Source organism: Bubalus kerabau, chromosome 1 (assembly GCF_029407905.1).
Source record: "Bubalus kerabau isolate K-KA32 ecotype Philippines breed swamp buffalo chromosome 1, PCC_UOA_SB_1v2, whole genome shotgun sequence".
Lineage (NCBI taxonomy): Eukaryota > Metazoa > Chordata > Mammalia > Artiodactyla > Bovidae > Bubalus > Bubalus kerabau.
The window spans coordinates 61,134,592-61,161,839 of NC_073624.1; the positions used below are offsets into that span (position 1 = coordinate 61,134,592).

A 27,248-nucleotide genomic window follows, 5' to 3' on the forward strand; every position below is an offset into this window, starting at 1 on the left:
TGCCCCCACTTTCTCCAACCCCCACCCCTCACCAGCCCTGCTTTCCCAGTGTCCTACATTCACCCTGCACCCCTGACACCCTGATATAACATCCAGCTTCATGACTTCACATCTCATCTCCTGCTGGATCCTTGGTCAGGAGTAGGCGCTCTCCATAGGTCTCCAATGAGAAGTTTCATGAGCAACTATTGAAGAGGCACTACATGTCAGTTACCGGGCGAGGTACTGAACATCGAAAGATGAAGCAGACCCCCGAGCAAAGGAATTCAAAGTCAAGAGACAGAAAGAGACACAGAAAGAGATAATGGCCAAAACAATATGCAATAGTAAGGGGGCACAGGGTATTTGGGGGTTTAAAGAAACATGGTCTTTATTTCAGTCTACAGGCTAATAGAATGCTGCCTGAGCTACTGAAGCACAGACAAAGTCTAGTTCAGCTTTCTCTTTAACCACACACACACACAACCCTATGTTAATGAGATTTGTTTAAATGATAAATTAGAATAGTTGCCATCAACAGTCCCCCCATTGAGAAGGCTTCTAGCAACCTTGCCCTTTTGTGTAAGTGTAGCACCCAGAATGGAGGAAACAGGAAAATGGGAAGGTGTCAGAGAGACAAGGCGACTTCAATAATCAAGAGCTGAGCCAGAGTGGGAAGTTGAGAGGAGGCAAAACACTCCATGCAGACTGAGTTGGAGGGAGTACATGCTTAGTTGCTCAGTCATGTCCAGCTCTTTGCAACCCCATGGACTGTAGCCAGGTTTCTCTGTTCATGATATTTTCCAGGCAAGAATACTGGAGTGGGTTGCCATTTCCTACTCCAGGGGATCTTCCCGAACCAGGGATTGAACCCACATTTCTTCCATCTCCAGCATTAGCAGGTGGATTATTTACCACTAGCACCACTGGGCTGGAGGGAAAGGTTCAGAGGTTAGAGAGCAGCCATGGAAGCCAGGGAGGCACAAAGAACAAGGCAGTTGGGAGAAGGAGATTTAAAAGAAGTTATGCTGTATACGATGAAAGGATTCCCTCTCAGATGTTCTTATGAGCAGCTCCATGAAGATTTAGATGTATTTTCAACTGTTTTGAATATTAAATTTATGTTTCTTTGAATGGCAGACTTTTCTTGCTAAGGGCCACCAGGCAGCTGGGCTCATTATGAACAACATCTGGGTACCTATGACCATACTCAGCCAGTGATTAAGCTCCTCCTGACAGGGACTTAATTGTACTGATTTCAGTATGTTCTTATCTCCTCAAGCCTAGAAAATTCTTGCACATACCAGTGTCTCAAAAATAATGTGTTACATTAAAAAGATCATACACCATGACCAAGTGGGCTTTATCCCAGGGATGCAAGGATCCTTCAATATCCGCAAATCAATCAATGTAATACACCACATTAACAAATTGAAAAATAAAAACCATATGATTATCTCAATAGATGCAGAGAAAGCCTTTGACAACATTCAACATCCATTTATGATCAAAACTCTCCAGAAAGCAGGAATAGAAGGAACATACCTCAACATAATAAAAGCTATATATGACAAACCCACAGCAAACATTATCCTCAATGGTGAAAAATTGAAAGCATTTCCTCTAAAGTCAGGAACAAGACAAGGGTGCCCACTTTCACCATTACTATTCAACAGTTTTGGAAGTTTTGGCCACAGCAATCAGAGCAGAAAAAGAAATAAAAGGAATCCAGATTGGAAAAGAAGAAGTAAAGCTCTCACTGTTTGCAGATGACATGATCCTCTACATAGAAAACCCTAAAGACTCCACCAGAAAATTACTAGAACTAATCAATGACTATAGTAAAGTTGCAGGATATAAAATCAACACACAGAAATCACTTGCATTCCTATACACTAATAATGAGAAAACAGAAAGAGAAATTAAGGAAACAATTCCATTCACCATTGCAACGGAAAGAATAAAATACTTAGGAATATATCTACCTAAAGAAACTAAAGACCTATATATAGAAAACTATAAAACACTGGTGAAAGAAATCAAAGAGGACACTAACAGATGGAGAAATATACCATGTTCATGGATCGGAAGAATCAATATAGTGAGAATGAGTATACTACCCAAAGCAATCTATAGATTCAATGCAATCCCTATCAAGCTACCAACAGCATTCTTCACAGAGCTAGAACAAATAATTTCACAATTTGTATGGAAATACAAAAAACCTCGAATAGCCAAAGCGATCTTGAGAAAGAAGAATGGAACTGGAGGAATCAACCTACCTGACTTCAGGCTCTACTACAAAGCCACAGTTATCAAGACAGTATGGTACTGGCACAAAGACAGAAATATAGATCCATGGAACAAAATAGAAAGCCCAGAGATAAATCCACGCACATATGGACACCTTATCTTTGACAAAGGAGGCAAGAATATACAATGGATTAAAGACAATCTCTTTAACAAGTGGTGCTGGGAAATCTGGTCAACCACTTGTAAAAGAATGAAACTAGAACACTTTCTAACACCATACACAAAAATAAACTCAAAATGGATTAAAGATCTAAATGTAAGACCAGAAACTATAAAACTCCTAGAGGAGAACATAGGCAAAACACTCTCTGACATACATCACAGCAGGATCCTCTATGACCCACCTCCCAGAATATTGGAAATAAAAGCAAAAATAAACAAATGGGACCTAATTAACCTTAAAAGCTTCTGCACATCAAAGGAAACTATTAGCAAGGTGAAAAGACAGCCTTCAGAATGGGAGAAGATAATAGCAAATGAAGCAACTGACAAACAACTCATCTCCAGAATATACAAGCAACTCCTACAGCTCAACTCCAGAAAAATAAATGACCCAATCAAAAAATGGGCCAAAGAACTAAATAGACATTTCTCCAAAGAAGACATACAGATGGCTAACAAACACATGAAAAGATGCTCAACATCACTGATTATCAGAGAAATGCAAATCACACCACTATGAGGTACCATTTCACGCCAGTCAGAATGGCTGCGATCCAAAAGTCTACAAGCAATAAATGCTGGAGAGGGTGTGGAGAAAAGGGAACCCTCTTACACTGTTGGTGGGAATGCAAACTAGTACAGCCACTATGGAGAACAGTGTGGAGATTCCTTAAAAAACTGGAAATAGAACTGCCTTATGATCCAGCAATCCCACTGCTGGGCATACACACTGAGGAAACCAGAAGGGAAAGAGACACGTGTACCCCAATGTTCATCGCAGCACTGTTTATAATAGCCAGGACATGGAAGCAACCTAGATGCCCATCAGCAGATGAATGGATAAGAAAGCTGTGGTACATATACACAATGGAGTATTACTCAGCCATTAAAAAGAATACATTTGAAGCAGTTCTAATGAGGTGGATGAAACTGGAGCCTATTATACAGAGTGAAGTAAGCCAGAAAGAAAAACACCAATACAGTATACTAACGCATATATATGGAATTTAGAAAGATGGTAACAATAACCCTGTGTACGAGACAGCAAAAGAGACACTGATGTATAGAACAGTCTTATGGACTCTGTGAGAGAGGGAGAGGGTGGGAAGATTTGGGAGAATGGCATTGAAACATGTAAAATATCATGTATGAAACAAGTTGCCAGTCCAGGTTCGATGCACGATACTGGATGCTTGGGGCTGGTGCACTGGGATGACCCAGAGGGATGGAATGGGGAGGGAGGAGGGAGGAGGGTTCAGGATGGGGAACACATGTATACCTGTGGCGGATTCATTTTGATATTTGGCAAAACTAATACAATTATGTAAAGTTTAAAAATAAAATAAAAGTAAAAAAAAATAATAATGTGTTAATTCATGCTAATGCTTTGTATTTTGTTCTACGTTTTCATGGTACTTTGATATTTGGGATATGTTAACTAACTTTAATTGCCTTATACAATCAGGTGTCCCACACATGTTTACTAAACTCATTTTAGATGACCTGGTAAATCTATTTTAGGCTTTTTGTATTACTATGTTGTTATCATTCCGAAAAGGTGTTTCTGTCTTAAAATCAGAATGGCTTGTATCTTTCCTATGCTTTAAAGCACCTGATATGCTCTGAAGATACCCCATAAAGTGAAGAATGACAGGTTAAAATAACCCAGTGATTCAGAGCCAGTGTTGTTCATTTTGGAAGAAGGACATGTTTTCAAGCCAGAAGTGACTGCAACACCTGTTCTGTAGCCCTCCCAAAACATCTTAAATTAATATCTGTGTTCTCAAGTTTTTGGCTTATTCCAGACCATAGGGATTTGGAGGGGAAAAAAGAAAAAAGGAAGGGAATGAGAAACATAACAAGATGCACTACCTCCATATCAACCAAAGGCACATTTTCTGAACCTTTATGTTTAACAACCCAGCAAAAATCTATACTGTGATAGAAGTAAATATATTAGATTATAGAGGTTATGAAATCCTGTCCAATTCCCAACCAGAATCGATCTCTTCAAGTGTCCTAGTTAAATTCTAATTAGCTCCAACTGAAGGTTGTCATGACAACGAACCAGCAGATTTTAGTCAATGGAATGTATTTGATATAACTCAGAACCTAGGTGCTTTTTTCCCTTACATGTTGGTTAGGATATTGGAAAAAAAGAAAATGTTATATTTCACAACTTTCAAATGTTGTGAATTAATTTGTTTGCTAATTCACCTACACTAAAAATATTAGTTTTTTCCTCACTTTGTGACATTCCTGCATATATAAATACCAACCAGAACTGGAACACATTTCACAATGCCCTAATTAAAGTTGAATAAACATTTTTAAGTTGGAGAATAAAACAAACTCAAAAATACAGAGGAGAACATCAGGACTGAAAGGAGTTTATTCTTCTCAGGAACTGAGCCACTCATACATATCACTCTAGTCAGGACATGAAAGCAAGATGCAAAGCTTGACTCAGGCAAGGTGGGTCATCTGGATTGTCCCCTCTGCCTGCCAAATGCCCCCACTTTCCCTGTTTATTCCTAATTTGTTTGTATTCATAGTCAACTTCTTAACTCAGGAGCTGGGCTAATGGGGATGAGCTTGATACCGACATCTGACTTCCAGGGAAATTCTGATGACTCATTCTCACCAAGGAGCCATCTCTTCATCTCAGTGGTATCTGAGTGAAAAGATTATGGCTAGAGACAAGGAGAAAACTAGTCCCAGGGAAGGTTAGGTGACTAACACTTGGTATAAAGCTGAGTGGCAGGGCACAACCTAGAATGCTTACTCTATGGACACTCAATCTCCTGTCTCAGACAATGTCAGCTGGGAAGACAAATGGGTTCAGGAGAAACACAATCACTTTCCTTTTACGAACTAATAATGGATTCAAGGACAATTTCAGCAAAGAGTAGTCTAGGTTATGGCTCAGGATCTGTTAAGTTTGGTCTATGACTAAAAAAGTATGATTGTAAGAGATTTATGAAAGAAGTTTAAAAATGAGTTCTTTAAAACAGATGTGAAAGGGCAACAATGCACTTTAGGAAAAGAATTACGTATATGAATCTCATGAGCTTGAGGTATCTGATCTACCAGGAGATTTATTGTAAGTTCTCAGGATAGTATTGCTATCGTTAAACATCTGGTAATTTGTGCCATAACATTTGGGGACCTGTAAAGGATGTGCAACTAAAATTCTAAGCTATCAGTTCTATAATAAATGTAGGCACAGAGCACAGGTGATACAAACTCTGGAAAGTTGTTTCTTTGCAAAGACTAACTGTTCTTGCCTGATAATCCTCTTACAGGACTGGTGCTTTCACAACAGGGAAAAATGCACTCATTCACGTCACTGGTAAATTTAGACCAAAAAACACCCACGTGTATATTCTGAAGAACAGGAGAGTTGCTAGATTTTGCACTTTCCCATAATTGGTGTGAAGATGAGGTAAACAAGAAAACAAAGTGAGCCCATACCAATCATACTCTTTAAGAACTAAAAATGTTTTCTTATTGGTAACCAATTAAATATCAAACTAGCAAAAAGTGGTTAAAAAAAAAAGATTCATCGGTTCAAAAATAAACGAAAGATCCTAAAAGCTAACAGAGAAGTCAAACAGATATGGGACCCAAGTGGCTGGGAATTCAAACAGAAAAGCAGCAGAGGGAGGTCCCAGAATTAGAGGTGTGCCACCAGCATTGGGGATGACCAGTCCTTAACCAGAGTCAGAGAGGGGCCTCCAGGAAGGGAAAGAAGAGTTGAGAATAAGTATTTATGTTTGGGTAAAAAAATTTATGGATGAACATGACAGTCCTCATGTAATGACCAGAGAGAAGCTAAGAAAAAAGACAGATAGAGGAAAAATCAAACTTTTTATAGGAAAGGAAAATAACCACAGTACCCTCTAAACAGTGTTCACAGTTTAGAGGGTTATAATAATGTAAACACTGAATGTTGGCTTAATTAAATTCTGTGATATAACAGTATTTAGAAAGGAAGGGGAAAGGAACAGTTGAGAAGTATAAGGGATTCAAGTCCTTACACATCATAGTAAAATCAAGAGATACTACATGGAATTGATACATCAAGGGAGAAAACTAATTATTTTTGGCTCTCAGTAGCATTATTCATCATTATTCTGGCTTTCCTCTTGCCAAGTTGGTAGCAGAATTGTTGGCATGGCTTGTGAATTATTCATCCAGTGACATGTGAAAGGAAGTGACATGATGTAAACTTGCAGAACCAGGCTATGCTGTGCTCCCTTTCTTCGCCGCAGCCCAGTGCCTGGGGATGCTCCAGAGAATGGGTGCTCTGCCAGCCTGGAGGCTGGTGTGGGGAGCCATGGAGCCCAGTGGACTCACTTGGATTTGAAGTTGTATTGGTTGCCTTGTTTTTCGCAACTGATTCTGCAAATTATTTATAGACTTGGAACTAAGTAACAAAAGGAACAGCTGAAAGAGCTGCAAGTGGACTGCTTGCAGGACTGCAAGCTGTGGACATGTTGGGCAGGAGACTGTCCCTTTTCATTTTAAACCTTGTCCATCTATTTGATTTTTTTTTTTTTCAAAAAAATTTGCTGCAGTAACTAGGGAACACATATCTCAAGAAACTGATGAATGTACAAATGGAAATTCAAAGAGCAAGTGGTTAGGGGAGGACACACATTCTCTGCTTCTCTCATTTTTCCATAGAGGATTAGGAACTTACACTCCACTCCTGAGAAGGAGGGACACTTGTAGCTCCTTTCAGACCTAGCCAGGAGAGCAGGGTCACTTATTTGACTGATGAGTCTGAGAAAAGCAACAGAGTGTGCTAGGCTCAGCTCCATCAAGGCAATCTTTGCTTACATTTTTGGAGGCACCCTGCCCACAGGACTATTATTCTCTGCTCCTCCATGTGTTCAGCCTTCCAGGGGCAGGAGGGGAGTGGTGGAAATCCTATGTTCACACAAGTATGCTACATAACTGTGTGACTAGGTGGGCAAGTCTGGCTAATTTAGGGGTGGAATACTAACAAGCTTATTTGGCCATAGATCCAGTGCCATGTTTGCTAATCAGTTTTATCAGTAACAATGCTGATGTTTTGACATCTCCATATACAGTATCCATTTCCTGTGTCACATTTTCCAACGGGTTTAGAACACAGAAGGAATAAAAGAGAAATAACCCTTTCCTCCAAAACATGAACATCAGTCATCACAAAATCACTCAACTCTGTAATCAGATGAATAACACACTATAACGTTAATATAATATGCCTTTTTTTCTAGTTAGAAAAATACAGATGTGCAGAAAAAGTCTGAAAGATATACGCTTATCTATATTTTTTAATTTTTCTTCACATATTATTTGCATAATAAAAATGCTCAAATATTAGACTTAGAGTGAAAAATTAAAAGTAACATTATAAAGCTATAGAGCATTGTTTCTTAGGAGCCATGGTGATATCTGAATAATTGCTCTTGGTTGGCTTTGTTTTCATTACCATCTGATTCTTAGTATTAGAAGAGCTTTGAAGAAAACATTACTTATGTGTCCAAAAGTTGGGTCATATTTGGTTCCCTAAGTAGAGAAAGTAAAGGCCAGAAGAACCACATGATCTACATTTAGTTATGTAGATAATGTTGTTATCTACATTTCGTTCTGCTCTGACAAAGTAAAAAATAATTTAAATGATTATGGATAATGGCATCCATCCTGCAATATAATTTTCCATTAACTTACTTCCATTTCTGCATCAATTGATTTCTCTTCTGTTTCCTCTACTTCACGTAAATTTTCATTTGAAGTAACTTCAGGAGTTGTTGGCAATGATATTTCAGCAATTTGCATAAGATTAGATAGTTTCTCATGAACTGAAATAACTCTAAAAATAATAAACACATATGCATCTTATTTTAAAAGAAAGGCATTCATTTATTCCCAGAATCAATAATATGTGTAAAATAAATCCTTAGTTATTTAACACTTAGATTTCTGGCAACTGCCCCCCCCAAACATCACTCATTCAATTATTCCTTCATTCAAGAGACATGAGCCAAGAGATGTGATTCTTGTCTGTATGATGTTTATGATTTAGTTATACACTCAGATTTATACACTGGCAAAGGCATAATAGAGATTCCCTGGAGGAGGAAATGGTAACCACTCCAGTATTCTTGCCTGGAAAATTCCATGGACAGAGGAACCTGGTGGGCTATAGTCCATGGGGTTGCAAGGAAATGGGTATGACTAAGCACAGCAGCACAAGCACAAAGGCATAGTGAGAAAAGGAATGTAGACAGCCAAAATATTGCTTAAGATGAAAATAAAGGAAATAAATATCTACTTCGGCAAAGAAACACCAGGTAGTGATAAAAGATCCACTCCTGCTTAAACGCAGTACCATCTCTGATTGGCTGGCTGGTCTGAAGCTAAGAATTAGGACAAGTCAGCCATGGCTCTAAGAGACCAATCAAGGAGCCCATACAGTGACGTGTACCGTGTGGGGAGTGGGGGTTAGGGAGAAGAATCAAGAAAGAAGGAAAAGCAAAAGCCAAGGGTGAGGGAAGAGGACACAGTGGTAATTACACTGAGGCCAGAAAGCTTCTGGAGTCACAGTCCAGTGTCTTGTGGAGGTGTCGAAGGCAGGAGTTAACTAGTCAATGAGGTCAGAAGCTGGAAAAGCAATGAAAACAGTGAAAGGAAACAAACAGCCACCTGCAGGGCTCTTGGTGACTCTAGGATCCAGGTATGCAGAGAACAGGTGCGTGCATAAATGTGCATGGATCCACAGGTCTCTATCCAGGGATGGAGGGAAATTTTTATGTAAAAGAAGTAGACAATGCAAAAAACCAAAATGACATCAGGTACAAACGCAGGAATATCAATTCCCCAGTTTTCCACAGCATCCTCTTACTTTGCCTTCTAAAGGATGGTTAACAAGAGCAACTCCCTATAGACTGCCCTTAGCTTGACCCCCATAGGAACACAAGGAACTCCACCCTGGGTGAGAGAAATAGTCTATTTTCACTGTATCACCAAGGGATGAATCAGATGAACATTTGTCAGTTAGCTTCCCCGATAAGAGCCTCAGCGACAGGGGCGTGTCCCTAACTTTAATCACCCTACTGTTGATCATAAACACACCAAAATCAAGAGCGTTTTGTAGTTAAAAAAAAAAAAAAAAAAAGAATCCTGTCAGTTTCATTACATTCTGTTCTGCAGAAATTATAATCATTTTCATCATGCAGTTCTAAAATCCTGCTACGTTTTGGATGTACAAGGTAAGAGCAGAATTGGGCATGACTTAGTGACTGAACGACAACAAAGGTGGGAGCGTGATTTCCCAGTGTCGTGGCTTAGTGGTGCTAGTACAGTCTTATGTCTAAGATTTTCTGCCATTTCACCGAAAAAAAAGAAAAGAAAGTTGACTGAATAATTGAAAGTATGCCAGCTCTTGAAACATCTCTTGTTTTATTCCCTTTCATGGTGAGGCCAGGCAGTCTTTCCAAATGGAAATCAGGAAGCAGGAACCAGACTCTCCTCGGAAGGATGGAGAAGCACCAAGTCTCTGTTCACTGAGCACTTAGTAGGTGGTGAACAGGGGGAGGAGCCGAGGCTGACAGGTGTAGGAGGCCGTGAAGAAACTTGACATCTGCCCAGTGCTTTTGGTTTTACAAAGTATATGCATATATTATACATGCATGCAACGCATATGCATATACTGTCTGACTTGATCCCAACAATAACCCCCAAAGGTAGGCAGAGTATTATTTCCATCTCAGAAATGAGAAAATGGAATGGGTTAGGCTTAAGGTCACAACAGTAACAAATAGTGGAATCACAACTAAATTAACTAAGCAAAGAAAAAAAAATGAAAACAAACAAGGAACTGAATAAGGTGAAATCAGAAGAGACAGAACTCAGGCATGAGTGAAAGTTAAGAGTCTCCATCCACTGTTGGATGAAGAGGGAGGTAAACAATGTGGTTGATGCAGAGACTTCTGACGGGGGAACAGATAGGATTGGCCAACGTATAGGACTGCGCAGAGAGGGAAGGATGAGGCTAGGATGGGGATGGAGTTTGGGCTTAATTACAACTTAATACAGAGTCACATTAAGTTATTTTTAAAACACACCCTAAACTACAGGCAAAACTACAGACAGCATGTTTGTACTCTCTGTGATCTGTTTATGAAGTACTAGAACTGTTACTCCAATTTGTTGTGCTTAGTTGCTCAGTCGTGTCTGACTCTCTGTGACCCCATGGACTGCAGTCCACCAGGTTCCTCTATCCATGGGGATTCTCCAGGCAAGGATACTGGAGTGGGCTGCCCTGCCCTCCTCCAGGGGATCTTCCCAACCCAGGGATCAAACCCAGGTCTCCCACATTGCAGGCGAATTCTTTCCCTTCTGAGCCACCAGGGAAGCCCCACAATACTAGGACAAAACTCCAACACATACTCCAGCAATACTAGGTCCTATTATTATTCTTATTTTATTGATAAAGAGACTGAGGCACACAGACGTTAAGTAGCCTGGTCAAGGATACTAAGATAGGGAAGGCCACACTGGCATGTGAACCAAAGAAGACTGAAGTCAGAGTTCATGCTCTTAACCACTGAAATATCATACTTCTCTAAGTAAAAGGAAGATTCTTCCAAAAATGTCTTCCAGAAGTTCTCCTGGATTTACCGTGTATATTACTGAAACAGCCAACCTTATGAAAATATCAGCAAAGAGGGTTAGAATTGCAGATAATCCATCTTTACTTGCCTTTTTAGTGGAACCCAGAAAGAGCCTACGTACACACAGTTGCAAGCAGTAGATGCAACATCAGAAATATTCAGGGGCTTCATATTATAGGCATACAACAATAAAACCTGTAAGAAAATGAAAAGACATCTCAAATGTGACATCAAAATTACACTCCACCTCAAAAACTACAGCATTGGTTCTCAAAACAATGTCATTATACTTTAAAAGGCTTTTCTTTGAAAGAGAAAAAATGAGGCTTTTCCCCCCAATTCCCTTTAAAGAGAAATGATATGAACAAGAATTGTGCAAAGGTTATGAGATGAAAATAAATGCTAGTTGGTACTAAGATTATATTATTTTTAAAGACTGACATTTCTTACTGCAGTTAAGTTTAAAATTTAGCCTTTGAAGGTCCTCTGCAACAAGTTCTGATATATACCTGGTAAATATCCAACTTGGTTTCCTGTTCCTTCTCAAAATGCCCCTTTCCCCATCAGTGGTCTTGGCTACTTTTGTGCACTCAGGCGATTCCCTTCTTCTTCTCTTTGTGCGTGCAACCCACACACAATTTTTCAGCCCCCACCTCTAAGATGAAACGTCTCCTAATAACTCATGCTTTAGTAATTTACCTAATGTTTGAACTCTTGACAGTTCTTAGAGTCAGGCCTACACTCTACGGCACCTCTTTATAATGAATTTATAGAATTTGAGATTCAGAGAAACTTAGAGGTGGTCCGCTCTAAGTCCTTCATTTTAGATATAAGAAAGCTTCACCCCAGAGTTGATGATCAAAATTGACTAATTAAGTGCATTCATTTATCTCTGGTTCCTCTCAAGTCAAACTAAAGTGAGAGTAAAGGGATGTGGGAAATTCCCTTGCAGTCCAGTGGTTAGAATTCTGCACTTCCACCCCAGGTGGCATAGGTTCAATCCCTATGAGGGGTCAGGGAACTAAGATCCTGCAGTCTCCCAATATGAATTAAGAATAAAAAAAAATGTCTTAAAGTCATAAATTCACAAAGACAGAAGCAAAAGAGAAAATGAAGTAGATGAGAGACGGAAGCAACATTGTGAAATCACCTGGAAGAGCATAGCTGAGTCAGCAGAGAGGAAAGGTGGTGTCCTACCTGGCCTCAGAGGGGCTGCCGATGACAAGCATGACCAAGAACCTCAACAACCTCAGGAATAATCTCCCTCCCATCTCTTCTCTGAGTTCTTGCAACCAGGAGACTCCCTTCCTCCTTTTCTGCCTCGTCTACGCTGGCCAAACTTCTTTCACTGTTGAGGTTAAATCAGAGAAGATCTACGAGATGCAGACATAGGGAACAGAGTTGTGGACACAGTGAGGGAAGCAGAGGGTGGGATGAATTGAGAGAGTAGCACTGAAACATACGAATTACCGTATGTAAAATAGATAGCCAGTGGGAATTTGCTCTGTGATGCAGGGAGCTCAAATCAGGTTCTCTGTGACAGCCTAGAGGGGTGGAATGGTGTGGGAGGGAGGTTCAAGAGCGGGGAGACATATGTATACTTATGGCTGATTCATGTTGATGTATGGCAGAAACCAATACAATATTGTAAAACAGTTATCCTCCAATTAAAAATTTTAGAAAAAGAAGATCTATGCTCAGGAAGGACATTAGTCCAGGAATGAAATGCTGAATTGAAAACATTGATAAGTGAAAGTCCGTATTCTGAACAAGAGGCATCCCTTTATCCCACTCTAGCCCCTACCCAGAACGTAGAAAACCAAGTAGGAATCTAGAAGATCCTCTTTGGGAAAATTTATCAGATGAAGAGAAGAGAACTTCAGATCTAACATTTCAGGATCCTCCAATGAAATTGCTAGCTCAGCTACACTGCAGTGAGGCCAAAAGTCCACAAGCCTGACTAAATATGATTCTCATTTTCTCAAACATGAGTGAACAGCCAAGGGTCACTAGACATGAAATGAAAGGTAGAGACCAGAACTAATGTAATAAAGGGACTTGGAGAATCAGATACAGGACAGAGAGCAGAAGAAAATGTCAATGAAACCATAATTAATATCCTCAGACAGAAAAAGGCCAGGGTTGCATCTAAAAATTAGAACACAATGCTATTAAAATGGAACAGAGAATAAGCACTCTTAAATTTTAAAAAAATATATGATCATAACAACTAATCAATAAAAGATTACTGAAATACAAAGTTAAATATATCTCCCCCCAAATAAACCTAAATTTAAAAATATAAATGGTAGGGTCAGGGGAAGATGAGAAAAGTAAACACTCAATCTAATAGGCTCAATATCTGAATAACAGAAATTCCAAAAATTGCAGAGATCATTAGAAGGAGCAAATTATCAAAGAAACAAATCTACATGAACCAAAGAATAAACTTCATATATTGAAAGAGGCACCCTAAAGATCCAGAACAATACCCACACCAAGGTGCACCATGCAACTTTAGAACACAGGGGACAGAGGGGAGATCCCCAGAGCTTGCAGAGGAAAGACGTCACAAATAAAGAACTAGGAATCAGAATGGGAACAGAACTCTCAACAGCAAAGCAGAATTCCCAGAGGCAGTGAACAGTGAGTGCCTCCTACATTTTGAGGGAAAATAATTTTCAACCTAGAATTCTATGCCGAGACAACAGTGAATTAAGTATTAAAATGATTACCTTTGGTCAGGTATACAAGGTCTCTTTACTTCCTATGTAAGTGCAGGAATAATCTCAATCCATTGCCACCTTGGTAACCATCTCAGAGGACTGAAATCATGGAACTGTTCCTTGACCAAAGCTGAATGGAATGTACTAGCAAATAATTAACACAGCTCTTTTTTTGGGTGTGAAGCACACCAGGAGGCTGCCTGTGCCAGCTTACCAGCACTTTTTTTTTTTTTTTTAAGAAAATACACATGTTGATTACTTACATCTGGAGTCTATTTTTATCATCACTTCTCTCATTGAGTCTGGCCCCACAGTCTGGTTTTGACTACATGATCAGAGACTTATCCTCTGATCATGATCTTCCAAAGTAAGACAGCAGCTTTCTTGAAACCAACATATCTCACCATATTTCAGTGGTTCATGACCCATAGATAGCATGTGTCCCGTGTAACTGAGAGAGGACCAGGCAGCTCCTCCTGGGTACCTGAGTCTCTCTAATGGCTATCTGTGTTTTCTTCATCCTGCCATGCTTTATTCTTTGCTAGAGCTTTCCGTGGATGCAATCTGTGGAGTCTGGTGAGCTCTGAATTACCAGAACCTCCAGCACATTCTTTCTCGGGTAGATGGAAGATGTGTTCATTTAACATGAGAGAGCAAGCCAAGACAGAGAGAAACATGGGAGCGAGGGAATCCAACTCAGAGAGGAAGGAATTATTAGGAGGATGGAGAATGGGCTCTGAAGATGATATTTGAGCCATGAAAGCAATTGGTCCAGTTTGAAGCATGTCTCGGAAGGAAAGAAAAAACGAACTAAGAGACAAGTTCATGAGTTTGTCCACATGGAGAAGGACTGTATAGTTATTTGAAACCTTAGGAAAAATAAGAGATTCTAAAATACAGAGAATTCTAAGTGAAACAAAAGTGAGGCAGGTTTTTGTTAGTGTTTTTTTTTTTTTTTCCTGCAGGAAAGAAGACAAGAAAGGAAATAGTACCTTATTTGGCTCAGCAGTGAGTGACATTTACATAGTCATAACATAAACACTGACTATGCTTTAAGAATTGTGATAGGACTCAGTTAGGAGAATGTGCAGAGAAGAAGAGTGTGTAAGGCTGATCCCTTGAGAAATCATCACCTGAGCACATAATTTAGTTAAATGGGAGAAAGCAAAACAACCAAACAAAAACAGCTGAAAGAGTTTGCAGCAATTACATCTGAGGAGAGAGATTCAGGGAGAAGGAGAGCTAGACAGAGAATTGTTCTTTTTTTACTCATTAAAAATATTTGACTTTTCAAACTTTGGAAAATTTGACGAAACATTTCTGAAAAGAAAATGAAATGAATCCCAAAGAGATTAGCTCAAGATCTCCCAGTGCTTAGTGGTGTTTGCTCTCAGCCTGTGTTTGTTCACCTTGACTCCCAGGCTAGCATATAAAATCTCCGAGGACAGGAGTGATATCTTGTACTTCTTTAGCAGTGCTTACAGCATCTCCTTTAACTTTTATTTTATGTTGGAGTATGGCTGAACAACAGTGCTGTGAGAGTTTCAGGTGCACAGCAAGCAACTCAGTCATACACCTGCTACACGCTAACATCTTTATATTTCTGAAATTTCCATTAATCTGCTAAGAACTAGTCAAGTTCCCCAAGGCATGTTAGTTGGAATTTTTATTTATTTTATTTTATTTTATTTTTAAACTTTACATAATTGTATTAGTTTTAAATTAAATTTTAATTTAAATTTTAAATAGAAGCTATGCCTTATATTTAACCCCTGATTATGGAAATGACACTGTCCCTCCTAAAACTGATACTTGTCAATGGTTTTGCAACACAATTTAAAGACTTCTTTAACTGAACTTAACTGAAGCCTGGCATAGATAATTGGATTCAAAATATAAAAGCCTGAAGTCAAAATTAACTTGAATAAAATAGGGCTGTAATTAAATAATAAAGCACTAAACTCACAGAGTTGTTGTGAGCCTGAGCTCTGGAGCCAGGGTGCCTGGGTTTGCCTCCACCACTTACTGGCTGTGTGATCTTGGGAAAACTATTAAAACATCATGCCTCTGTATTCTCATTTGTAAAGTAGAAGATATGGTAATCTTCATCCAACGGATCAATGTGAGGACTGAGTCAATGTGAATTGCTTTAAGTGGTATTTAGAGCATTATTGCTGTCATTTGTAGCCCCATGATCATCCCTGGCTCCTTAACCTGACCTGGATACCTCACTTTCCATATTCTCTTAGATCTGCTGCTAATCCCAAACCAGCTTCCCATCTGATCCCCCAGCCTGTTCTCATCTAATCCACTTAGTTTTCAGTTGAGAACAGTGTTTAGATCTATTCCCAACTTGTCTTTACCCTCAGGGATAAGTTATATCACCTTGCATATCCAGGACTGGATTCTTCAGGAGGTAATACACCCATGAAAAATTTTCCAGTGCTTCCTTATTCACTTCTGAAAAGACTTTTTCAATGAAAAAAAAGTGATGTGATTTTTTACAAACACTGAGGGATACTATATTTAAAATTGTCTTGTGTGTACATCATGATCAACTGAGATTTATCTCAGGGATGCAAGATGACTCAGTATTTGCAAATCAATCAATGTGATGCACCACATTAACAAACCGAAGAATAAAAATTACATGATTATCTCAATAGATGCGCAAAAAGTTTTTGACAAATTCAACATCCATTTATGGTGAAAAAAAATTTCAACAGCATGAGTATAAAAGAGAACATACCTCAACAATATAATAAAGGCCATATATGACAAACTTACAAGTAACATCATGCTTTTCCTCTAAGTTCAGGAATAAGACAAGAATGCCCACTATGACCATTTTATTTAATATAGTGTTTGAAGTCCTAGGTACAGCAATCAGACAAGAAAAAAAGATAAATGGTATCCAAATTTTAGAGAAAGAAGTAAAATTGTCACTGTCTGAAGATGACATGATACTATATATAGAAATCCTAAAGACACCACAAGAAAAACTATTAGAACTAATATAAATGAAGTTCAATGAAGTTTCAGAATACAAAATTAATATCCAGAAATGTTGCATCTCTATACACTAACAATGAACTGTCAGAAGGAGCAAAGAATCCCATTTACAATTTCATCAAAAAGAATAAAATACCTAGGAATAGATCTAACCAAGGAGGTAAAAGAAAGACCTGTACTCAGAAAACTGTAAGACATCAATAAAAAGAAACTGAAAACAACAGAAACAAATGGAGAGATATACTGTGTTCATGAACTGGAAGAATTAAAACTGTTAAAATGACCATATTTCCCAAGACAACCTACAGATTCAATGTAATCTCTATTGAAATACTAATGGAATTTTTTACAGAACTAGGACAAATGGGGAAACAATGGAAACAGTGAGAGACTTTATTTTGGGGGGGCTCCAAAATCACTGCAGATGGTGACTTCAGCCATGAAATTAAGACACTTGCTCCTTGGAAGAAGAGTTATGACCAACCTAGACAGCATATTAAAAAGCAGAGACATAACTTTACCAACATCTGTCTAGTCAAAGCTATAGTTTTTCTAGTAGTCATGTATGGATGTGAGAGTTGGACTATAAAGAAAGCTGAGCGCTGAAGAATTGATGCTTTTGAACTGTGGTATTGGAGAAGACTCTTGAGAGTCCCTTGGACTGCAAGGAGATCCAACCAGTCAATCCTAAAGGAAATCAGTCCTGAATATTCATTAAAGGACTGATGCTGAAGCTGAAACTCCAATACTCTGGCCACCTGATGTGAAGAACTGACTTAGTGGAAAAGACCCTGATGCTGGGAAAGATTGAAGGCGGGAGGAGAGGGGGGTGACAGAGGATGAGATGGTTAGATAGCATCACCAACACAATGGACATGAGTTTGAGTAGCCTTTGGGAGTTGGTGATGCACAGGGAAGCCTGGCATGCTGCAGTCCATGGGATTGCAGAGTTGGACATGATTGAGCAACTGAACTGAACTGAATCTTGATAAATAAGAACAAAGCTGGAGATATCATGCGCCCTGATTTCAAATCCTACTATAAAGCTATATCAATCAAAACAGAATGGTACTGGCACAAAAACAGACATATAGATCAATGGAACAGAATAGAGAGCCCAGAAATAAACCCACACTTATATGGTTAATCATTCTACAACAGAAGGCAAGTATATACAATGGGAAAAAGACTACTTCTTCAATAAATGGTGTTCAGAAAACTGGACAACTACATGCAAAAGAATTAAACTGTACTACTCTCACACTATATATACAAATAAACTCAAACTCAAGTGGATTAAAGACTTAAATGTAAGACCTGAAACCATAAAACTTCTAGAAGAAAACATAGGTAATATGCTCTTTGATATTGGCCTTAGCAATATTTTTTTGAATCTGGCAAATTATATATCTGGTAAGATATTAGTATTCAAACTATCCAAAGAACTCATGCTACTCAACCTCAAAAAAAAAGCAACAAATTAGCAACCTTGTTAAAAACTGGACATCTGAGAGGATCTCAGACATGTTTTCAAAGAAGACACACTGATGGTCAACAGGCACGTGAAAAACTGCTCAGCATCAAAAACTTTTAGGGAAATGCAAATCAAAACCACAGAGAGATATCACCTCACACCTAAAAGGGCAGCTACTATAAAAAAGACAACAAATAACAAGCGTTGATGAAGATGTGGAGAAAAGGGAACACTGAAGCACTGCTGGTAGAAATGTAAACTGGTACAGCCACAATAGAAAACAATTTTTTTTAATTAAAGATAAGTTGACTCATTGGAAAAGACTCTGATGCTGGGAGGGATTGGGGGCAGGAGGAGAAGGGGACGACAGAGGATGAGATGGCTGGATGGCATCACTGACTCGATGAACATGAGTTGGAGTAGACTCCGGGAATTGGTGATGGACAGGGAGGCCTGGCGTGCTGCGATTCATGGGGTCGCAAAGAGTCAGACACGACTGAGTGACTGAACTGAACTGAACTGAAAGATAGATCTACCATAGCATCCAACAATCCCACCTCTGCAAAAAACACTAATTCAAAATTATATATATGCCAATGAAAATTATGTATTTCTCAGCCATAAAAATACTGAGATCTTGCCATTTGGGACAACATGGATAGACCTAGAGGGTATTATGCTAAGTGAAATGAGTCAGATGGAGAAAGACAAATATGACAAGATTTCATTTATATGTGGAATCTAAAAAACATGATGAAACATAACAAAACAGAAATAGATTCATAGATACAGAGAATAAACTTTTGGTCATCATAGGGGAGAGGGGCTGGGGGATGAGTGAAATAGTTGAGGGAGATTAACAGCTACAAACTTTCAGTTACAAAATAAATAAGTCACAGGGATATAATACACAACATAGGAAATATAGTCAATCATATTGTAACAACTTTGTATGGTGACAGATGGTAACTAGACTTTTCATGGTGATTATTTCGTGATGTATAAAAATATGCAATCATTATGCCGAAACTAATATAATATTAGTTTTTAAAAACAAATATCACTTTTTAAAAAAATTGTCTTGTCCTTACAGCCCAGGAACAATGAAAGAAGAATCTACTTTCCACTTCCATTAGATCAAGCTGATTTGTAATTTCCTCATCTTGATATCTTAATCGCCCAACAAAATGCTTGGCACACAGTATGCACTCAATAAATGCTTTATTAATTAGTTAGCAAGCAATTAGTTATACACATTTTATATAGAAATTAATATTTAAAATGAAAAGACCTAGGTTTGCATTCTTATTTTTTGTCACTTATGAGTTGTGACATTGGTTATTTTACCCCTATGGAACTTTGTTCCTCATGTGTAAAATGAGAGTGTTGCTTAGGTATTCTAGTTTCCTTTCAGTTCTGACATGTGACTTGGGTGGGACCAAAAGAAATCAGAGGTTACCAGTGGAGCCCACTATATGAATTGGTAATAGAATACTTCTTGGAGAGTCATCTTTAGAGTATAAGTGCATTGGTATCACCAGTCTAGACCAGTGTTTCTCAAACTTGAAAGTGCATACATTTTAGAACGTGCAAGTAAAATGCATATTCTGATTCAGTGAGTCTAAAGTGAGATTCAAGATTCTGCATTTCTAATGAGCTTCCAGGGGTGCTGGTGGTATTGGTTCCTGACCACACTCTGCAAGGGCTAGGGACTATCAGATGCCAGTTCCTGCCTCACTTATCCAGCTTTTGTCTTCCCCAGTTCCCAGAAGCTGGAGGTAATCTTGGGCCCCATATGCAGGACCAACTCTAGTTAATCACTTAGGCAACAAGTCCCAGAATCTAGAAGACCTCAGGGGAGGTCCTGGGCATCTGTATGATCTTAGTTATAGCACTCCTAACATCCAAGTTAATAACATTGAGCTTCTGCTTTTATTAAGACTTGTTAGTTTTCCCAGGAATCCTAACTCATCCTTTACCATCCAGCTAGGCCTCAGCTTGTCTTGAATGCATAGCCTGTTTGTTTGGGACCCTGAAATAGTGTCTTGCTCTTCTTAGGGGTATAAAAACCTCCAAAAAAGAGCACTAGCTCTGTATTTCTTGTTCCCAGACTTGTTGGGCTTCTGAATAAATTTATCTCCAAGAACTATTTTAGCTCTGTACAAATCTGTGTTTTCACTTGCCAGATGGAGTCTGGCAAGCTTTGCCTGATCAGACTTCTTTAACTTGATCATGCTTGTCTGCCTACCACTTCCGTGGCCTCTGAAGAACATGCCTTGGGCTGTGCCTTCAACGCAATAGCCCCTGCAGTCGTTTGCATCCCTCCAACTTAGGTCTCAGGCCAAAAGGAAGGGCCAGTTACGGAAGCTTTATTGCCCCTCCCCTGCTCTGCTTGCTCTGGGTTGCATTCCTTGAGCCTTATCAAGTTATAAACATAACTCCAGTCTCATTCTGAACCTCAAATAGGCTGGCTTGTGAGCTAAAGCATTCTACTGGTTACCCTGGATGCTAGAAATAGCAAGAATATGAGGTGCTTTAAAGCTAAAGGCCCTAAAGTGTAATTTTGAGACAAATCTGGACCATCAAACCTTTGGTCATGGTTATATTTCCTTAAGGCTAAGCTGTAGTCTTCTGTCTAAATCAGCCATTCTTCACAACGCTTTTTAATGCCAGTGTCTGGGAGGTTCATTAGAATCATAAGCTCTGGCAGTCTCTTCAGTAATTGTCCTTAGGAGACACTGAAATGGTTCAAAAGATGCTTTGCTTGTAAAGAAGTTTCAAGGAATAACATGTGTGGTTCTATTATATTCTACTAAAGGTAATTCTGTTAAATAGGATAGTATAATTTATAATCCAGGGTTTCTGCATCCATGGATCCAACAACTTGCGAATCAAAAATATTTTAAAAAATTCAGGAAGTTTCAAAAACCAACATTTGAATTTGTCATGTTCCGGCAACTACCTACCTAACATTTATATCATATTAGGTTTTATAAGTAATGGGGAGATGATTTAAAGTATACAGAAGATGTGTAGAGTGTATGTGCAAATGCTATGCCATTTTATGGGGCTTCCCAGGTGTTACTAGTGGTAAAGAACCTGCTTGCCAATTCAGGAGACCTAAGAAGTGTGGGTTCGATCCCTGGGTTGGGAAGATCTCCTGGAAAAGTGCATGGCAACCCACTCCAGTATTCTTGTCTGCAGAATCCCAGGGACAGAGGAGCCTGGTGGGGTACAGTCCATAGTGTTGCAAAGAGTCAGACACGACTGAAGCTACTTAGCACACATGCCTGCCATTTTATATAAAGGACTGGGCATCTCTGGATTTTGGTGGATAACTGAGGGGCTTCTGAACCAATCCCCTGTGGATACTGAGGGACAATTGTACCTATCCCATAGAGTTGTTGTGAAGTTAATGAAGTAGAATACCTGTATCATCTCGTGGGGTTTCATGAGCTTCACCCAGTTTTTCCTACATTAAACTCTACACTGAAGGCCTAAGATAATGAATAGATGAATGCTCACAAATAATATTTAAATTATCAAAAAAACTTCAGTGTTATCTTCTGAAAAAATAGACTCTTAGGTTTGAGAACATCTAGCTCTCCTAAATCAGCATTTCCTGATTATGTAGCTGAGATTTATGGCAGCCACTGCATCTTTTATCATGACCCAATACATACATACTTATTGTCAAAGGTGGAAAAAAATGTCCCTGAACTAAGATAGGAAAACTGTGTGTTCTGTGTCTTTGCTTGTGGCTTATGAAAATTACTCAAGCAACCTGTTTAAATTAGAATTTGTTAGTTGGTGCTCCACTTCTAATCTCTGTCTGACACCAGTTCATGGGTCCATGCTAATTGTCAGATGTTATTGTTGATGCATAAAACCTTGTTATTCTAATTATTAGCCACAGATGCAGTCTTAGCATTAACTCCCCCAGATCATCCTGCCCTAGACTGATAGGGATGTGATATTTCTATGGCTTTGTGAAATGAACTTTATGCTTTGTTCCTCATTTTTTAAAACTAACTGTTGGGGTAAACAATCTGTTTCCCAACCATGCCATCCTTCTGTTTCCAAACCCTTTCTGAATGGAAATCCTCTTCTATCACTCTGTTGGTTCTCTTGTCAGCCAGTAAACAAATTCTTCAGAATGCCGAACATCAATCTAGAAATGCTCTTTTTAACAGAATCTATCCTGAAACAAATGTTTCAGAAAACACTTCCACTTACTGTATGTGGTGCATTCTGACACTGCCTTCTTATATTTAATTTATTTAAAAAAAATATACCACTCATGACCCACTCACTATATTGACTCCATGACCCATGAGGATTCTTGGAATGGTGATTTGAAAACTACTGCACTAAATTCCCCCAAAAGAGACCACAGATTTTTTTATTTTAAAATGCATATGGAATATCTGGCAAGGATTGAACATGGAAAGGGTGGGAAGGCGAGTACTTTCAAAATATGATAAACAGTTTTAAATGTTTCTGGGAAGTGAGGTGTTACAGTTTCTCTTTTTTGTATAGGTAGGAGGGATATATAACAGACCCGGAGTTAGCCCTAGGTTGCCAGCCTAGAGACGCAGAATGGAAGGGCTGTTGGGAGAAGCTGTGCTTGAGAGTAAAGAAAGGGTGGGCTCTGGAGGTTTTACCATCTGACACAGGTCACATGAGTCAAGGAGCAGCAGAAGCTACCAGAGGCACCGCTAGAGGGGACAGCACTCAAGAGCTGGGAAGTGCAGGAGCAGTCCATTGCAGGAGGCAAAAAAAAAAAAAAGTTAAAAAGTGCTGAACAGGGCAAAAATATACAGGAAATGTTTCATGGGAAAGAGTCTGAGGCCCTTCTTAGAGACAGCAGAAATCAAAGGAATGCTATAGTGGAAGGTTCCTCTGCAAAAGGTGATAGTGACCAATTGTCCCATTTGTCAAAGCTTGACCCATCTTCAAGACTCTCCCAGAATTGGACTCAGTGTTCTGTCTCCAAAGAGTTCAGGCACTGATACTGAACTGCTCCCAAATACTTGCCCACCTCTCCTCCTGCTCCTCAGTTAGCCCTATTGCAAACATCTATACACATGTAAGAACATAGACATGGATAAAGATATAGAATTAAAGATAATAAACATTAAAATGAGTTATGCTTGTGATACAAATTTTTAAACAGCATTCAGAGAGGAATTAAGTTTTTTCTCCCATTTACTATACATTTCAGTTTTGCTGGTTACTCAGATTTTACTCTCTTTTCTGTACAACATTGGCACCTGAAGTATCTCTAGGGAAATATTGCTGGTACACTTTATTTTTTTTTTTCTTTTCTGTTGCAACTCTCTCTTTTTTTTTTTTAATTTTATTTTATTTTTAAACTTTACAATATTGTATTGGTTTTGCCAAATATCGAAATGAATCTGCCACAGGTATACATGTGTTCCCCATCCTGAACCCTCCTCCCTCCTCCCTCCCCATACCATCCCTCTGGGTCGTCCCAGTGCACCAGCCCCAAGCATCCAGTATCGTGCATCAAACCTGGACTGGCGACTCGTTTCATATATGATATTATACGTATTTCAATGCCATTCTTCCAAATCATCCCACCCTCTCCCTCTCCCACAGAGTCCAAAAGACTGTTCTATACATCGGTGTCTCTTTTGCTGTCTCATATACAGGGTTATTGTTACCATCTTTCTAAATTCCATATATATGTGTTAGTATACTGTATTGGTGTTTTTCTTTCTGGCTTACTTCACTCTGGATAATAGGCTCCAGTTTCATCCACCTCATTAGAACTGATTCAAATGTATTCTTTTTAATGGCTGAGTAATACTCCATTGTGTATATGTATCACAGCTTTCTTGTCCATTCATCTGCTGATGGACATCTAGGTTGCTTCCATGTCCTGGCTATTATAAACAGTGCTGTGATGAATATTGGGGTACACATGTTTCTTTCAATTCTGGTTTCCTCGGTGTGTATGCCCAGCAGTGGGATTGCTGGATCATAAGGCAGTTCTATTTCCAGTTTTTTAAGGAATCTCCACACTGTTCTCCATAGTGGCTGTACTAGTTTGCATTCCCACCAACAGTGTAAGAGGGTTCCCTTTTCTCCACACCCTCTCCAGCATTTATTGCTTGTAGACTTTTGGATCACAGCCATTCTGACTGGTGTGAAATGGTACCTCATGGTGCTTTTGATTTGCATTTCTCTGATAATGAGTGATGTTGAGCATCTTTTCATGTGTTTGTTAGCCATCTGTATGTCTTTTAAAAGGTGCTTTAAAAATGATGCTTACCGAGAGTATCATATGTATATTTGAAGTTATTAAACTTTAAAATAGTGTAATAATGTTAAAATTACATAATAATAAATAACAACTACTATTTAGGTTCAGTTCAGTTCAGTTGCTCAGTTGTGTCCAACTCTTTGCGACCCCATGAATTACAGCATGCCAGGCCTCCCTGTCCATCACCAACTCCCAGAGTTTACACAAACTCATGTCCATCAAGTCGGTGATGCCATCCAGCCATCTCATCCTCTGTTGTCCCCTTCTCCTCCTGCCCCCAATCCCTCCCAGCATCAGTCTTTTTCAATGAGTCCACTCTTCGCATGAGGTGGCCCAAGTATTGGAGTTTCAGCTTCAGTATCAGTCCTTCCAATGAACACCCAGGACTGATCTCCTTTAGAATGGACTGGTTGGATCTCCTTGCAGTCCAAGGGACTCTCAAGAGTCTTCTCCAACACCACAGTTCAAAACCATCAATTCTTCAGTGCTCAGCTTTCTTCACAGTCTAACTCTCACATCCATACATGATCACTGGAAAAACCATAGCCTTGACTAGACGGACCTTTGTTGGCAAAGTAATATCTCTGCTTTTCAATATGCTGTCTAGGTTGGTCATAACTTTCCTTTCAAGGAGTAAGCATCTTTTAATTTCATGGCTGCAATTACCATCTGCAGTGATTTTGGAGCCCCAAAAAATAAAGTCTGACACTGTTTCCACTGTTTCCCCATCTATTTCCCATGAAGTGATGGCACCAGATGCCATGATCTTAGTTTTCTGAATGTTGAGCTTTAAGCCAACATTTTCACTCTCCTCTTCTCTTTCACTTTCCTTTTTTTTTTTAGTTCCTCTTCACTTTCTGCCATAAGGGTAGTGTCATCTGCATATCTGAGGTTATTGATATTTCTCCCGGCAATCTTGATTCCAGTTTGTGCTTCTTCCAGCCCAGCGTTTCTCATGATGTACTCTGCATATAAGTTAGGTTACATTTACACAATTAGGGCTTTCCTGGTAGCTCAGACAGTAAAGAACTCGCCTGCCAATGCAGGAGATATAAGAGACACAGGCTCGATCCCTGGGTCAGGAAGATCCCCTGGAGAAGGAATGGCAACACACTCCAGTATTCTCGCCCAGAGAATTCCATGGACAGAGGAGCCTGTGGTCTACAGTCAATGGGATCGCAAAGAGTTAGACACAACTGAGTGACTAACACGTTTACACAATTATCTCTGGGGTACTCATGATACAGAAAACTTATCTACCAAAGGTCACAAAATTACTAAGTATAATAACAGAACTGGGATTCAAGACAGGAGTTTGATCTGCCCCATTCTGAGGGCTCTAGAACCTGTGTTCTTAACCACTGCACTAATGAAAGCAAAATAAATAAAAAGAAGACCATTCCTAGTAAAACTGTGCAAAGACAGCCTCCAAAGTGGTTCATCAAAGAAGTCAGAATATTTTTTAAAGCAACAGCAATTTGACTCTTAAGAGCAACACTGGAAATGAGTAAGTAACATTTTCAATGTACTATAAGAGAATAATTTCCAAGCTTGAATTCTCTACTCCATAAAAATTTACTTCCTAGGTAATGTAAAACAATGACATTTGTCAGGCAAACAAAAATTGAGAGTGTTTGCCTCCAGAAGATGCTCACCAAAAGAAATTTCAAAATATATACTTCAACAGAAAGAAGTGATCTTAAATGGAAAGTCTAAAATGCAAGAGGGAATAGAAAGCAAAGCAAATGTTGAATACATATAAAATTCTAAAGGAAAATAACTCTTGTATAAAATAAAAATAATATTATCTTGGTTACTAAAAATAAAATGCACAATAATATAAGTCATTACAGGAATAAAGACATTATTCATTGACTTTAAAATTGGTAAGTATGTATGTTGTCCCGAGGGGTAACCACTAAAAGCACAGCAAAAGCGTGCATAATTTCAAAATTCAGAAAGTAAAAATGAATGAGAAAAAATAATCAATCCCAAAATGAGAGAAAGACAGAAAACTGAGAGAAGTCATAGTTTAAAATAATATGGTAGATTTCAAAACAAATAGAGTAGTATTTATATTAACTGTGACTGAATTACCTTTGCTAGTCAAAATACAATGTTATCAGACTGCATTTTAAGATATCCAAGTATATATTCTTATTTAAAAATACAACTAAAACACAAGGACACAGAAGGGCTGAAAGCAAAAGGCTGGAAAAAGAAATATTGTGAAAATAATAACCATGGGAAAGTCATTTTCCTTTAGTAATATCAGACAAGGCAGACTTTATGAAGGAAAAAAGTATTCTTATGAAAAGGTCAGAAGTCACTTCAAAATGACAAAATACTGAAATCGCCAAGAAGTCACAACGCTTGTCAACCTGATCGTACCTAAGAACAAAGCCTCCGATTACACAAAGCAAAATTTGACAGAACTACAAGAAAAAACCAAACAACAACAATCTCAGTGACAGAATTAAATGGTAAAATCTCCTGAACACATAGGTTTGAATTGTACAGGTCCTACTTTATGAGAATTTTTTTCAATAAATATGTACTATTATACTATTATACACAATCCATAGGTGGCTGAATCCACAAATGTGGATGTGGAACTGCTAAGTCAC

General features: G+C 38.8%; 2 protein-coding genes across 3 annotated transcripts in view; both read right to left on the reverse strand.

Moving 5' to 3' along the window:
- The window catches only part of NEDD1 (NEDD1 gamma-tubulin ring complex targeting factor), a 296,141-nt gene that overhangs the window by 119,340 nt on the left and 149,553 nt on the right, over nucleotides 1–27,248 (reverse strand). The window lies entirely within an intron of this gene.
- CFAP54 (cilia and flagella associated protein 54) overlaps nucleotides 1–27,248 on the reverse strand; it is a 309,026-nt gene that overhangs the window by 25,719 nt on the left and 256,059 nt on the right. For both annotated transcript variants that reach the window (XM_055576675.1, XM_055576666.1), the window contains 2 exons: nucleotides 11,209–11,315; nucleotides 8,176–8,317 (listed from right to left, as the gene is read on the reverse strand). In XM_055576675.1, coding sequence (XP_055432650.1) covers nucleotides 8,176–8,317; nucleotides 11,209–11,315 — 249 coding nt within the window. The remainder of the gene's footprint in view (nucleotides 1–8,175; nucleotides 8,318–11,208; nucleotides 11,316–27,248) is intronic.